Source organism: Neodiprion virginianus, chromosome 3 (assembly GCF_021901495.1).
Source record: "Neodiprion virginianus isolate iyNeoVirg1 chromosome 3, iyNeoVirg1.1, whole genome shotgun sequence".
Classification (NCBI taxonomy): Eukaryota; Metazoa; Arthropoda; class Insecta; order Hymenoptera; family Diprionidae; genus Neodiprion; species Neodiprion virginianus.
In genome coordinates, this window is record NC_060879.1 from 41,016,868 (window position 1) to 41,030,246 (window position 13,379).

Genomic DNA, 13,379 nt, shown 5'->3' on the forward strand with positions numbered 1-13,379 from the left:
TAACAAGTGTCAAAATTCGATGATCCTGGCCGATACTTGTTACTTTAATATTTTAAGTGATTATGGGGCGTGTATCCCCAACCAAAAGTGAGTCTTGGTGAGAATATTGAACACTTCGCGATGAGATAAAAATCTGAAAAAAATCAATGATATCCAAGTTGATAGAATAATTCGTTTTAAATAATAATATGGCCAAAAAGTTGTTAGTAAATTAAACAAAAATTTATGCAACAAATTCATTGATTTTTCTGAATACCTATCAGTTTTCGGTGATTTTGAAAAACCCGTTAGCAAGAATTTGAAAATTTTTGAAGAATAGATCAAACGTCCTGAATTTTTGGCTTTCGCAAATGGTTATACACTGAAGAAGTTTTCGAGGCATGGAACAAGTAGTCTCATAAATAGTAGTGGATTAGAAAACCAATGATTTCGTTCGTTTTATATGAAATTAACAAAATTTCAGTGCAGATTTGTTATAAAAATTTTAGTTTAAACAATTTATTAACAACTTTTTAGCATTATTACCATTCGAAACGAATTACCTTATCAACTTCTGGTTATCTTTGATTTATCTCAGATTTGTATTTCATCACGAAACATGCAATATTCTCACCGAGACTCACCTTTGGTTGAGAATATAGGTCCCATAACACTTCAATAGTCATACGAAGTAACGAAGATCATTTGAAGTTGTAAATAAACTGCGATTGGACTAGGACATGGAAATTTTTTAGGTGGAACGCTGAGCATCCTACTGTGACTGAAAGGATTAATATACCACCAACTATCGCTCTGGGAGCCAGTCATATTTCATGGTCGATTTCACATATATTAGGAGAACTAACCTGCAGGTTGTAAATTCAATGTATTTCCAGTTATGTCGAAACCTCGTTACCGCAGATAAGCCTACATGTATGCGCATTGCGAAACTTTAGCACACAGTTATACCTCTACCTATCGCCTCAACGACAAAAATTAACGATCTTTATGACTTTGTTACAGCTTACTGAATTTCAGATAATCCCAAGGTATAAAATTAACGATTTTTTTTCCCATAACAATGCATCGTTATCCTCATAGATTGCTGCGACCAAACTATCTAGCCAGGAGGTGTGATTACCATGAAATTCGAAGTAACTTCAAAAAGTTTAGGCTGATCGAATGTTCAGGAATCGTGTATAATCAATTGTTCGTAGGAGTAACATTTTCTCATACAGCAGGTACAGACGATTATTTGGCAGACCGTTAGACCGTTTCGTTTCACAAAATTAGATTTGTAACACAGTCGGTCATTACTTTTTGTACGTCCAAGGATGAGTTAGCGCAACGTTGTCAATGTTACGTCACGTTGGCGGTAAGTCGAAAGAGTGACTTGTCAAATTGGACGTGGCCCTGTGACCTATACTATAGTTAACTCTCAATCCAAATCTATACGTCGAATCATTGGCCGGTCAATAGCGGTTTTATTAACATTTTCTCTTTTTGTTCTCACATTGGGAAGGATTAGAGAACCGCTACATTAAAAATTGGCAATTTGCAGAAGTAATGTAGCTGTTTATTATTTGTAGAGTATAGGTTGTATTATACCTACTCTAATTAATGTCTGAAACCCATAAGTGTGAATCTTACCAACACATTTTTCACACGCGTTAAATGCATGCTTGTCAATTTTTCAAACTGAAGCAATTTTTACTTTGAAATATATGAGTGGGATTTTTACTAGCTGTTCTCCGATATTGTATATTTGCTAGTAAAAATCGGTTCGCAGGTTTGTTGAATTGGATTCAGTTTTTAGCTTTGAAACACAACCTTCAATTGAATTATGAATGCTGGAATGGTTCAATGATCAGATACTGTGTCGCCGTCCACCATTGTTTGATTTTCACATACAGTTTTAGAATCAACGCACGAATTAATCGTGATCAATAGATTCGCAAAATTGTATAACATGAGATTAACGCCCGCGAGCGTTATAGCTTGTAAACTATCGAATGAATAGTGTTTTTGTTGTCAGCCGTCAATGAGAGACAACGAATCCTCACCTCATCACCTCGTATGATCGTCTTGGAATTTTTAAATTAACAACATATTTACTACATTACATATAATACAAGTTCAAATTAAGAGATTTGCTTTTGCTTACCCCTTATATAATGTGTTTAGAAATAACTATCTCAATGGAATCAACGAACCGTGTATAACGATGTTTACCACAAAAACAGCTTGCGATAATGGCTCAAGTGATCGTAAGGTTTAATTCTTTTGAATTCCATCCTATCGCAGTTTTTTCATAACAAAATATCATTTGATATTCTATGGACCGAAAGTTTTATTTCACAAAATGTTCACTTTATACTTACATATTAAAAACATTACATGTATTTACTATCATCTCGATGTTGTTAAAGCCTGTACGAAGGTGTATGCGGGTAGCAAGGTGCGGTAAGTTTATCCTGACTTAAGCACTATAGCGGTAAACGAATGGTTTTCACATATGATCTACTCACATACCCCGCATTTATACGTTTGCAAACAAAGTGCAGGAGTGTCCACACCATAGGTATATCGACAAATGCTATATACATATTTACAGGTGCATACATATTGAAAATGGTTGTGTATGAAAACCAGGAACATGTCTTATAGGGGCTAGTTAATAGCCTCATATCAGTAAATACCTCCCACATATCTTATAAATTATAGAGCCATCATTATTACACATTCGTCAGATTGGGTTCTACATACCTGTATGGGGTACCCGAAAGTTAAACACAGTTAACGGACCACTTTTTTAATCCATTCACTTGCTACCATTGTTTCGAGCAGGAAATTAAGTGTAATATACTATAAGATATAGATGGGATAAAATTTAGGATGTAATTCATTCACCCTTCTTGCGAATTGAAAAAACAATAATTAACAATCATCGGTTGTAACTATGATTCCTAATTTATTCTTTCGTCTGTGCAGTTCGAGGGCTGGTGGTCGTCGTTGACGTGTGTCGCGGCCGGTAGTTCACCCCGCTTTGTAGTGGACGGACAGGCGCCTTTGCGGCAATGCCTTCATCCAGAAGCCTGCAACAAGGACCTCGACCTTCCCCCGCACTACACCGTCTTCCATGACCTGCGCAAGGAGTTTGCCACTTGTTACTCATCCCAGGAAGACCTTGCAGCCCTCAGCATACAGGATATGCTACAATGTATCCTTTCGTTTCTCGTCCTAAGCATCGCGCAACTATGAACAGGAAGTTCAAACCTGATCTGAATTTTGGAAGCGAGGGGACAATAAAGAAAAACCTGAATTACAGAAGTATACGTATAAGTTGGCACACAGAAAATTACAGTAAACTGTAAATCGGCAAAGTATAACATTTGAATATTTTTCTACTGATGGAAAATCACGTACACAAGTAACCATGTACATACATATACTAAATTTTTTCGAAATTGAACAACGATCTGTTTGCTTAGCTTGTTACATTTTTTTCCTGCAAATAAAATGGCAGGTAACTTTTTTATTGCATCAACATCAAATTGAGTCAACAGGCAAAAGAATATGTACGGTACAAGTGATAATATCAACAAAAAAAAAAAAATATTAAGGCTTAAGATTTTTCGGTTACAGCTACGAAACAAATTTTCATTTTCATAGTCAGAACCATATTTTTCGTTTTCACTAAAAAATGAAAGTAGTTAAGGACTGTGTACTTATAGCCGTAACTAGAAATTCTTCTCAGTGTACAAATATTCGAGAAACATGCATTTTCTGCCACAGTACGGTAATATATCGTTCGTTCGTCGCATATGTGCTTCCAGTAAGTCGTATATCGCGTACACGGTGCATGCGCCCCTCTCCTCTCTTTTTCTCTTTGCCACTCATACCTTCGAGGCTCGAATTACTCGCTGCAGTCGCATAGAAACCAACTCGGCGTTTCTGGATTAATTCTAGGACTTAAGAACGCGTCCATTTTATTACAACGCGCTTCGGCAGACACAATTATTGTTCATCAGTGAAACGAACATAATAATAGCTGTGCTAAAATTTCAAGAAATGAAACGAATCGCCACTGATCTCGTAGAGGTATTATGTATGCATACGAAACACGGTTTGTCTGTCAGGTATAATCGCAACGATCGCAAGGGTTCTTGGGGAGTTTAAAATTATCAATATCATGCTGAAAACATTGAATACCAATCTTCGTACACTCGAACGATTAGTAGCAAATCCGATGTATTCAAATTCGAATTCATTTTCGACATGACGTCACTTGTCCGTGACTACGTCGAACGGAGAAAGTGTACATATCCATATTGTGTACATACAACGCATGAAGTTCGTTCGGCGTCTTCAACCCTGCCAAGTTACACGCAGGTAGTCGCCGATGAATCAATGGCACACAGCCGCGCTGGAATTCTCTGGTGTCAGATGAATATCCTGCATAGCCAAAGAGTAAGGGAAGCTGGTAATGCTGCAGTCTGTGCAGTACATGCACCTACCTCAGACCTGCGTGAAATCTTACACTAGTCCAGGGCTGCCCCCGGCGCTCTAGTCGTCACGTTGGTCGTCTTATACTTAAGTAACTAACGGTGGGATGCGCATGCGCATTTTGCCCCCGGCCCCTGACCGAGTCCAAACCGAGTCCCCGAGGTGCCCCGTTGCCCCGAGCATAAGCGGCGAGCTTGACGGCTTGCTTGTTCGTTTCAACGTGTTGTACTTACCACGACGACGACGACGGGAACGTTGAGGAACCAGATTGCCAACATCTGTAGACCCGCGGCATTTCTTTATTCTCTCAGCGATACGTACCCTGAGATCGGAACTTGTTTTGTTTTTTATTATTTATTTTTTTTTTTTTATTTACTTTTTCGATCATAACAAACAAGCGCACGCGCACCGACGGAGGAAGAAAAAACGGAAGAACGGCAAACGGGGGGAAGGAAGAAAATTATACCTCAAGATACGTCGGAAGTCTAATTCTTGTATTCGAGATTCGACAACAAGTTATATTCATACCCATATTTAATAACGTTCGTCTGCCATCTGGAATTTTACGTAAGTTGCAAATATTACTTATATGTAGGTACTAGAATTTCCTCAACCGTATAACTTGTATGGATATATTTATGTGCGACGTATCTTTCGCAGAGATCCACGTATTATGCTCTTTTCGTGTTTTGCCCTGATTGTTTGAACGTGATTGGAAGTTTGATTAGTAAGAAAATAATTTAATATCCAAATTAGAATGTCTTTGATAAAAAGGAGCTAAATCAGATTCTCCAGAAAAGTGGGAGAAGAAATTTTGCGTAGTCAAGCACAAACACCGCATACTTTATACATATTGTAAAAATTACCAAAGTGGCATTGTAACATTTCGAACTGCGTGATAAATTTCCTTGTTTCTCTTTTTAGCTTTGTTCTACAAGTTTCGATTCATTTCCCTTAATTTTCCCATACTTGCCGCTTGAATGGCAAAATTTTTCTTCTGGATAAAATGTCGTTATTCTCGGTTCGATCGATGGCAGAAATTATTATAATAAAACAAGAAAGATACACGTGGCAATTGGAATTATCGTTTATCCAACACAGTTTTCGACCATTAGCGCATGCGTCTGTATTTTTACATTTACGTCTGACTTACAAATAATATACCTACTAACATTACCGCGGGTCCGGAAGGATCTAAGCGAAAAGCTTGCCGAGTGTGATATTATTGGGGGGGCTAATCATGATCTCGTACGGCTTCGCGCTAACGGCGATACGGGTTATTTTTGATACACATCGGAACGGTACCACCTGTATCATCAGTTCATGCATCTGTCACCCACCTGTAACTCGCCATTGATATGTACTGTTAAGAAGCGATTAACTCGCAGCGATTCGTATCTTATAGGACTGTTGGTAGATTTTATATTTCGTATGAAACATCGTAGGGTTATCAATCGTTCTATACTGTCGTATATTCCTTATATTGTGAAATAAAATTTGTATCGATCTTTGGATCGCAGAAGTTTGAAGTAGCCTGGATTTTCATCTTGAGTAGTGCAATGATAATAAACGTGCATTACAAACATGTTCACAAACTCGAAGTCAGTTCGGTGTAGCGAATAATCTGAATATACAAGTGCCTATAGATAATACATAGTAGTAAACTTAAAGTATCGATGGCCCGGATTATATACACGGGGAAGATAAACAAACGGTATGATCTGCAACTTTCGATTTGATGCTCCAAAAGATTGTCCATAATGGCGTCGTTTTAGTGCCATTGTTCGTTTATCTGTCTTCAGATAAGATTTTATTTGATTTCTTTGATTGCAATTAATCCCAGTAGGTATGTATACATAAGGTAATTCGAAACAGTTGTCGCGATTATAATTGAATTTCACTCAATCTTGAGGTGACTTGTAACAGCACCGAGTTATAAACGTTGAAACGATTCGAACTGCACTTTTCAAATCTCCAGTTTCGCAGGCACCAAGAGAAACGAACACTCCGCGATGCAGGGAATATGCGAACGATCGAATATTGCGGCGGGATGCAATGAATATTATTTACAGTAGCGTGGACGGAGGAAAATGAGGGAAAATAATTAAGCAAAAGCGACCGGCTTGTTGTTCCCTTGGACAAGCAATGCCGATTGGCCACTCTTATCAGCGTTCACGGATTAAAGGTCACCCCCGTGAAGATATTGGTATACTTAATGGCTTAGCGACCGTAGCGACGATACCGCGTAGTTTAGCCCGCAACTCCGTTGCACTCGGTCTCCATTGCCTGGCTAAGTTTTGTAAATGAATTTTCATTCCTGTAACAAAAGTGCACGATATGTCTAGTAGATTGTTGAAAATAGTATAATCGTGCGGTATTTCAGTTTGTCGTTTGTTTCGCTGTAGATATAGACGTTTCTTTCTTTTAACTCAATATTTTTCGACAACGCTGTTTTGCCTCGATCTGCAACGCTGCACTTGGAGTTTACGTATAAGAGATAATCGTGAGACGCCAGGTAAGCATTATTTTACACCAACTATGTGTTTCGAACGTATCTACCGATATACGCGCTTCGCGCGGGCATGAATGTCTACAGTAGAACCTCTCCTCGTCTATCTTTGTATATATTTTTAAATTTTCCGATTTCCTCAAAAGTTTCATCCTAATAACTTGAGATCCGCTGTCGAATAACTTACGTGAAACTCGGGTGAAAAGTATGAAGGGTTCTATCGTACATTTCACCTTCGATAACGGATCTATAACATTATTATAACGCTAATGCAACCGACGCGGTCGCAGAACCGTCCGTCTTATACATATACATCAACATATGCATGTGTTTACTTGGAAACAATAATGGAAGGTCTAGCGTAAGCTCCAAAGTACGAACCGCAATAAAAATGAGGTGGAGTGGGAGACGATTGAAGTTTGAGGTGTAATAGTCGGCGAAATTACTTGGAATTCCAAAGTATTCGTTATGAATGAGGTTGGGGGGGTATTGAATTCCATTAATTGCAAATGCTGTACGTTATCAGGGTACGTTTCATTGCAATTGACGAAGGCATGACCTCGTCAAAATAATGTAGAAATCGCATAACACGACGAAGTGACGAAACTTGATGCCTGCAGTTTCTTAACAGGATTCCACAATTTTAATTATTCAAATTCTTCGGCATTGGGTGTTCCGCATGAAAATTAATTTTCTGTAAATTTTACCAGTAGCGAAAAATAATCATACATTCAATTTTATTTCCGCGACTCAACATGCAGAAGAGCAAGTGAATCTTCTTTCTACTCGTCACCTCCGGTTCCAACGCTAGCTTCGGATTTCCGTCGTCTCTTCGAAACGTTAGCAAATTCTTAACACTAGTACAAGTACCGTTTTCCTAGAGTAGGTAAAATTTTTGTCCTTTGTACTGTTGTCAGGTATACCGTACCGTACCATAACTTACCCTGCGCACAGCACAGTATGTATCAGGTATGCACCTAAAGCAAAGCATTCTTAACGCTGGTACTTACTTTCTGCAATAAATGAATGTCCATAGGCGTAGAGCACGTTGCTTGTTAACGATTCCTTATCGATTCAGGTTATATGTACGTAGGTATATTTCCACTGCACCAGCAGTTTGAGAAGTAGTCGAATAGGTCCGAACTTTTCCAATTCTAACGGACTTTACGCTACCCTATTATACAAACCGTAATCCTTAAACCTGGGGATGTTATACGCATGTACATCAATTATAAACAGGTATGCGTAGGTTAGTTATCTGTAGTATAGACTTACTCGTTAAGTACGGAGCCCGAAAGATAATGCTCGACGAACTGCACCGACCGACAATAATAAATGCACAAGATATCTCGTGCCTGTAGTTACAAGCGTATACATCCATACATATCTGCAATCCCTGAGTGCCGCGAGCAGCAACAGCTGATTTTACCTGTGGCCCGCATATAAATCTCTCTCTTTTGGACTGTTACTGTGGACATTTTTTTCTACCTGACCCTACAGACAGAGAGCCGCTTATGCGGGCCCCGGGTTAATAAATAAGCTGCTCTTACTCGCATTCATAGTTTTTGCCTCATGGTTTACCTGGAAACGAATGGCCTTGGGCGTATGTATGTACCAAACATCATGACGATGTTCGATTTTCGTCTTTGCAAAAACTAAATGCACTTTCGTATATCGACACGAGAGCTCGCTGTCTGTGAAGTTAGTAACGTTAACGCAAAGCGACATCAGGGAATAAATCGATATTCTGCAATTTTTATAACGGTTTTGAAGGAGTATGGCTTTCCAAAATAAGAGTGTAATGTTTTGTTTATCATGGTTTATTAAATTGCGGACATTGCTAAAGGTGTGAAGTGACGATTTTTCCAAAACATGCATCGTTGCAGTAACGTTGCTAACTTCATACTCATGATAATATAATCTGTTCGAATAATACGCGATGCAGACTATAATTAGTAATTTTTGCGCAAATTATGTACCCCTGAATAATACCACGTTAAATGCAGGTAATTTTAATATTTCGCGTATGCGCTTACTTGCATTATACTTAGAATTCTAGTTTAATACTTATGTGCCGTACTGTGTATACGATACGACTCGACCGAATCGGCACTTCAGCCTTGAAGGTATGTTAGGTAGGTATTACAATTCGAGCTCGAACGTAGCGAAATGTGAGACAACGAATACGGCGGTATATACCGAGATACATACTTATGTACATACACAGATGCAGCATAGTGCATACACAGGTTCGGTACGTATGTATAACGTTGAAGAAAATCATATTTCCTTAACAATTTTAACTCCAGACTTTGGCCTGACACCGGACACGGAGAATGATTACCATGTGAAGGAGGTTCAAGATATGGTGACTATCATTCAGAGGATGATTAAAGATGGTAAGACACAGACTAAGGAGCGAAATGAAAACGAAAACAAAAATAAAAACAAGAAAAAAAAAAACAGCAACGAGTTTAGAGGACAATCCGACAGCAACGAATTTAGAGGACATTTCGACAGCGACGATACCTGTTTATTACCAGATATGGACACACGTTTTCAGCCGTACGTCACACCGGATGTTGTCTTATGGAAGAACTAATCGTTATATTCATTAAATTTTTATTAAATCTGTAATGATGAGTTTGGGGAACGGGAGAGGTTTTAAGTCATTCAAAAGTCACGTAAGTGTAAGGGATGGCGGGGGGTGTTTTCTTGCTAACATCATCCTTATACGGGGTGGAGGGGATTCAGGATGAACGGACCATTGAGTTCCAAGCCGAAATTGAGAAAAGAGGAAAAAATAACGTTGAGAAAAATCGCTAGTAACGTTCTTTGAACCAATGATAGTGAATTCATTCGAATGAAATACTTATACGTAAGAGAAGTCAAACTGAGCAAATTCGAAATCTACAAACTGAGATATTGGCGATTTTAAAGAAGCCTTTATAATTAGAACATTCGGAATGATAAAATTTGGGTGTATTTTTTTCTCTTTTTCCAACTTTTGATTCAGACGGTTGATCCTTTTTGGGGGTGCCCTGATCGATTTCGACGTTGACGTTTATATCTCCAAATATCCAAATCGATATATTCCAAACGCAAAAAAAGGCTTAATAGGCCAATTTTATACACAATTCTGAACAAAAACACTCCAATACATTTTCATTTGACGCAGAAATAAAGAAATGGCATGAATTCTACGAATTTACTATTACGATTTCTTAGAATCCGTGCCATTTCTTTACTTCTGCGTCAAATGAAAGTGTGTTGGAGTGTTTTTGTTCGGAATTCCGTATAGAATAGGGCTGCGAAGCCCTTTGTCCATTTTGAGATAGACTTTGATATTCGGAGATATATACGTCAATATGACGTCAACTTTGAAATCGGCCAGGGCACCCTTTCAGCGAAATATTTTTTCCCACCCTGTTTATCGTGACATTAATTGTGCAGTGATCCAGCCAAGTATTCCTAATGGACACATTTTTCGCCATGTAAAATGCTCGAAACCTTATCTATAATGTACATACATACATGCACGCATACATTTGTAATATTATGATATCCGCGCTCACATGACAACCGTCGGAATTGTCGTATATTGGAGCATATCAGACACTCATAACTGTGCAGGGTTCCGAATACATTTATTACGTGTTTATCTTGGATACAATGTCTCCACTCCCGCCTCAAATAGGTACGTCAATGGGCGTATGTGTGTGTAACAAAACACATGCGGATGGAAATATTCAACAGGTGCCGGAGCTATAGGGAGGATGCATGATGCATCATGTACACATATAACACTCTGCAATCTGTCAGTAAACGGAGATATTATTCTGTTTGAATGAAATTTCACGTCTTGTTTTATACTTTACAAATACCAATAACCGTCTCAGAGCTCATGCTACGAACTCCGACCTACGAACCGTGAATTACGAGAAAAATGATGAGGTTGTGTTGAGTTGATCTGTTTTGACCCATTTGAGGTTAGATTGCGCCAAATTATATTCGTATTTCCTAACAAATTTTCTTCAGCGATTTTATTGCAGACTTTATTAAGCTTCATTGTTCTCACGTTTCAGGTCACACATTTCTGAATCCTGAAGTGGTCAATCTTGTCCTGGAACCAGGCATATGGTGAGTCTTTTGAATTTTCAAACCTCTAAAAGTGTACCTCTAGTATTCTTCACCCACTAAAAGCTAAAAAATAATCCTACCGCTATTGCAGTTCAAAAGACGAAGAGGTGGATAATAATTGTGTTGTGAGAGCACGCGGCTTACCTTGGCAGTCCTCGGATCAGGACATTGCCAAATTCTTCAGAGGGCTTAATGTTGCCAAGTGAGTACACAAATACCTTGCGATATATTTTTCTAAGGTAACAAGGATACTGTCCGATGTTACATGCTCAAACTTTGATCAAACTTGAACCAACTCGATATTTGAAAGCATTCCGAATTTATGCATCTAAAAAGATGAGTATGTAAATAATGGATTTGATAAAGAGTATTTAATTTTTTCAGTCACTCAACCATGAGTAAACTGATTTTAATCGAGCGAGTTCTTTTTGTTGAAAACTATCAGAGTTTCTCGTTCCATACAAAACCTTGTAACTGACCAATTAATCCTGGCATGATCAAAATTGAAGCACATGACTTGAGATACATTCTTTATACGTAATGATTCACATGATTCAACACTTTTCAAATAATCTATTCGATTTCTATTACCAAGCATCATTGGAGGTAAAATGAAGGTATTTATAACTAGGTGTTGTATAAAGTTTGAATTTAATCATTTAGATACAGTTTCATATCTGGATAAATTTAGATCTCATTTATAGGATATTCATTTGCGCGTGTTTTGAGAATATTGAATCGAAAGCTAAAGGCGTATCAATTATCATGAACATCCATAATTCCCGATATATTGGCTGCTTCACGTGGGCGTGTAGAAGTTAAATTCGTCGTTAATAAAATATACTGACCTTCTCTTGCAATAGAAACATATCTTAATTATTCCATAGAAAACTCGCAGTTTTTTAATGCAAGAAGTGCCATTCTGATTTGAACAATTGTCCAAAAATATCAGTAATTCCTATGTTTAAACAAAATTGATTTGTGAGGTACTATTCTTTTATGTATAAAACTTTATGTAACTTCTCTGTTATTGAAAAGAGTTCGGAGTGGACTTATAAATGTAGAAAATTTTGCTATGTTTCTTACATCACTCCCACTCGTGTCAAAACCATCCAGTTTTGCTACCAGCAAAAAAAGTCATTGTTTGACTTGGAAGGTATTACACCAAGATTTTTTTCCTTGATTTTGTCCTCGCTCGCATTTTTCTGATACAATTTTTTATTTTTTTTGGGATGTCGCATGGTAACAGTAGGACAGTAAACATACGTTGGCCTCGGTGGGTCTATGTCCGCAGCATCATCGACTGATAGGAGTTATCTCGGGTCACAGATCATACTTATGAGTTAAAGCGATGTGTTCCCTACTTAGCTTTAACTGTCATTTTAGAACTGCCATATGGAATATGCAACAAATTTTTCTCTGCCAAGTTTTGACCCTAATTGCTCAGTTCATTTCCTTTGTGTTCAGCCTGCTTACGTGTTTTTCAAACTAGAACAAGCTTGTTGGGTGCACACTCTTTATTTTCTAGATATTATAATGTGTTTCTTTTTTGTATAATGTCGTGTATATTCTCCAGTGACGAAGGAATAATTTAACTTTTTGTTGATTATGTAATATGCTTAAATTCTTATTATTTTTGCAATTTGTCTGATTTTTCGCTTTGCAGAGGTGGTGTTGCCCTGTGTTTGAGCGCACAGGGTAGGCGTAACGGGGAGGCATTGGTGCGCCTAGTAAGCAAGGAGCACAGAGACATGGCGCTCAAAAGGCACAAACACCACATTGGGGCCAGATATATTGAGGTATACAAGGCTTCGGGTGAAGACTTTGTTGGTGTGGCAGGTGGTGCTAGCGGTGAAGCACACGCATTTCTTTCACGCGGAGCCCAAGTTATAGTTAGAATGAGAGGGCTGCCCTATGATTGTACAGCCAAGCAAGTTGTGAGTCATTCAAACATATTACGAAAGTCAATTGAAATTCGTTTTAGTTAACAAAATGACGATTAGAACTTGGATATATTTACTTTCAGTTGGAGTTTTTCCTAGCTGGCGAAAATTCGTGTCAGGTACTAGACGGTGAGGAAGGTGTGCTATTTGTGAAAAAACCTGATGGAAGGGCGACTGGCGATGCATTTGTACTTTTTGCCAAAGAAGAAGATGCCTCGAAGGCTCTCAGTAAACATCGGGATCTGATCGGTAGCCGATATATCGAACTCTTTCGAAGCACGACAGCCGAGGTTCAACAGGTA

General features: G+C 38.2%; 1 protein-coding gene across 5 annotated transcripts in view; it reads left to right on the plus strand.

Annotated features, from left to right (window-relative positions):
* LOC124301304 (RNA-binding protein fusilli) overlaps positions 1-13,379 on the plus strand; it is a 39,480-nt gene that overhangs the window by 12,184 nt on the left and 13,917 nt on the right. For all 5 annotated transcript variants that reach the window (XR_006907447.1, XM_046756191.1, XM_046756195.1 and 2 more), the window contains 6 exons: positions 2,971-3,199; positions 9,304-9,393; positions 11,080-11,134; positions 11,226-11,336; positions 12,801-13,071; positions 13,161-13,376. Coding sequence is in view for 4 of the 5 variants with exons in the window: in XM_046756191.1 (XP_046612147.1) it covers positions 2,971-3,199; positions 9,304-9,393; positions 11,080-11,134; positions 11,226-11,336; positions 12,801-13,071; positions 13,161-13,376 (972 nt within the window). In the remaining variant the exon portion in view is untranslated. The remainder of the gene's footprint in view (positions 1-2,970; positions 3,200-9,303; positions 9,394-11,079; positions 11,135-11,225; positions 11,337-12,800; positions 13,072-13,160; positions 13,377-13,379) is intronic.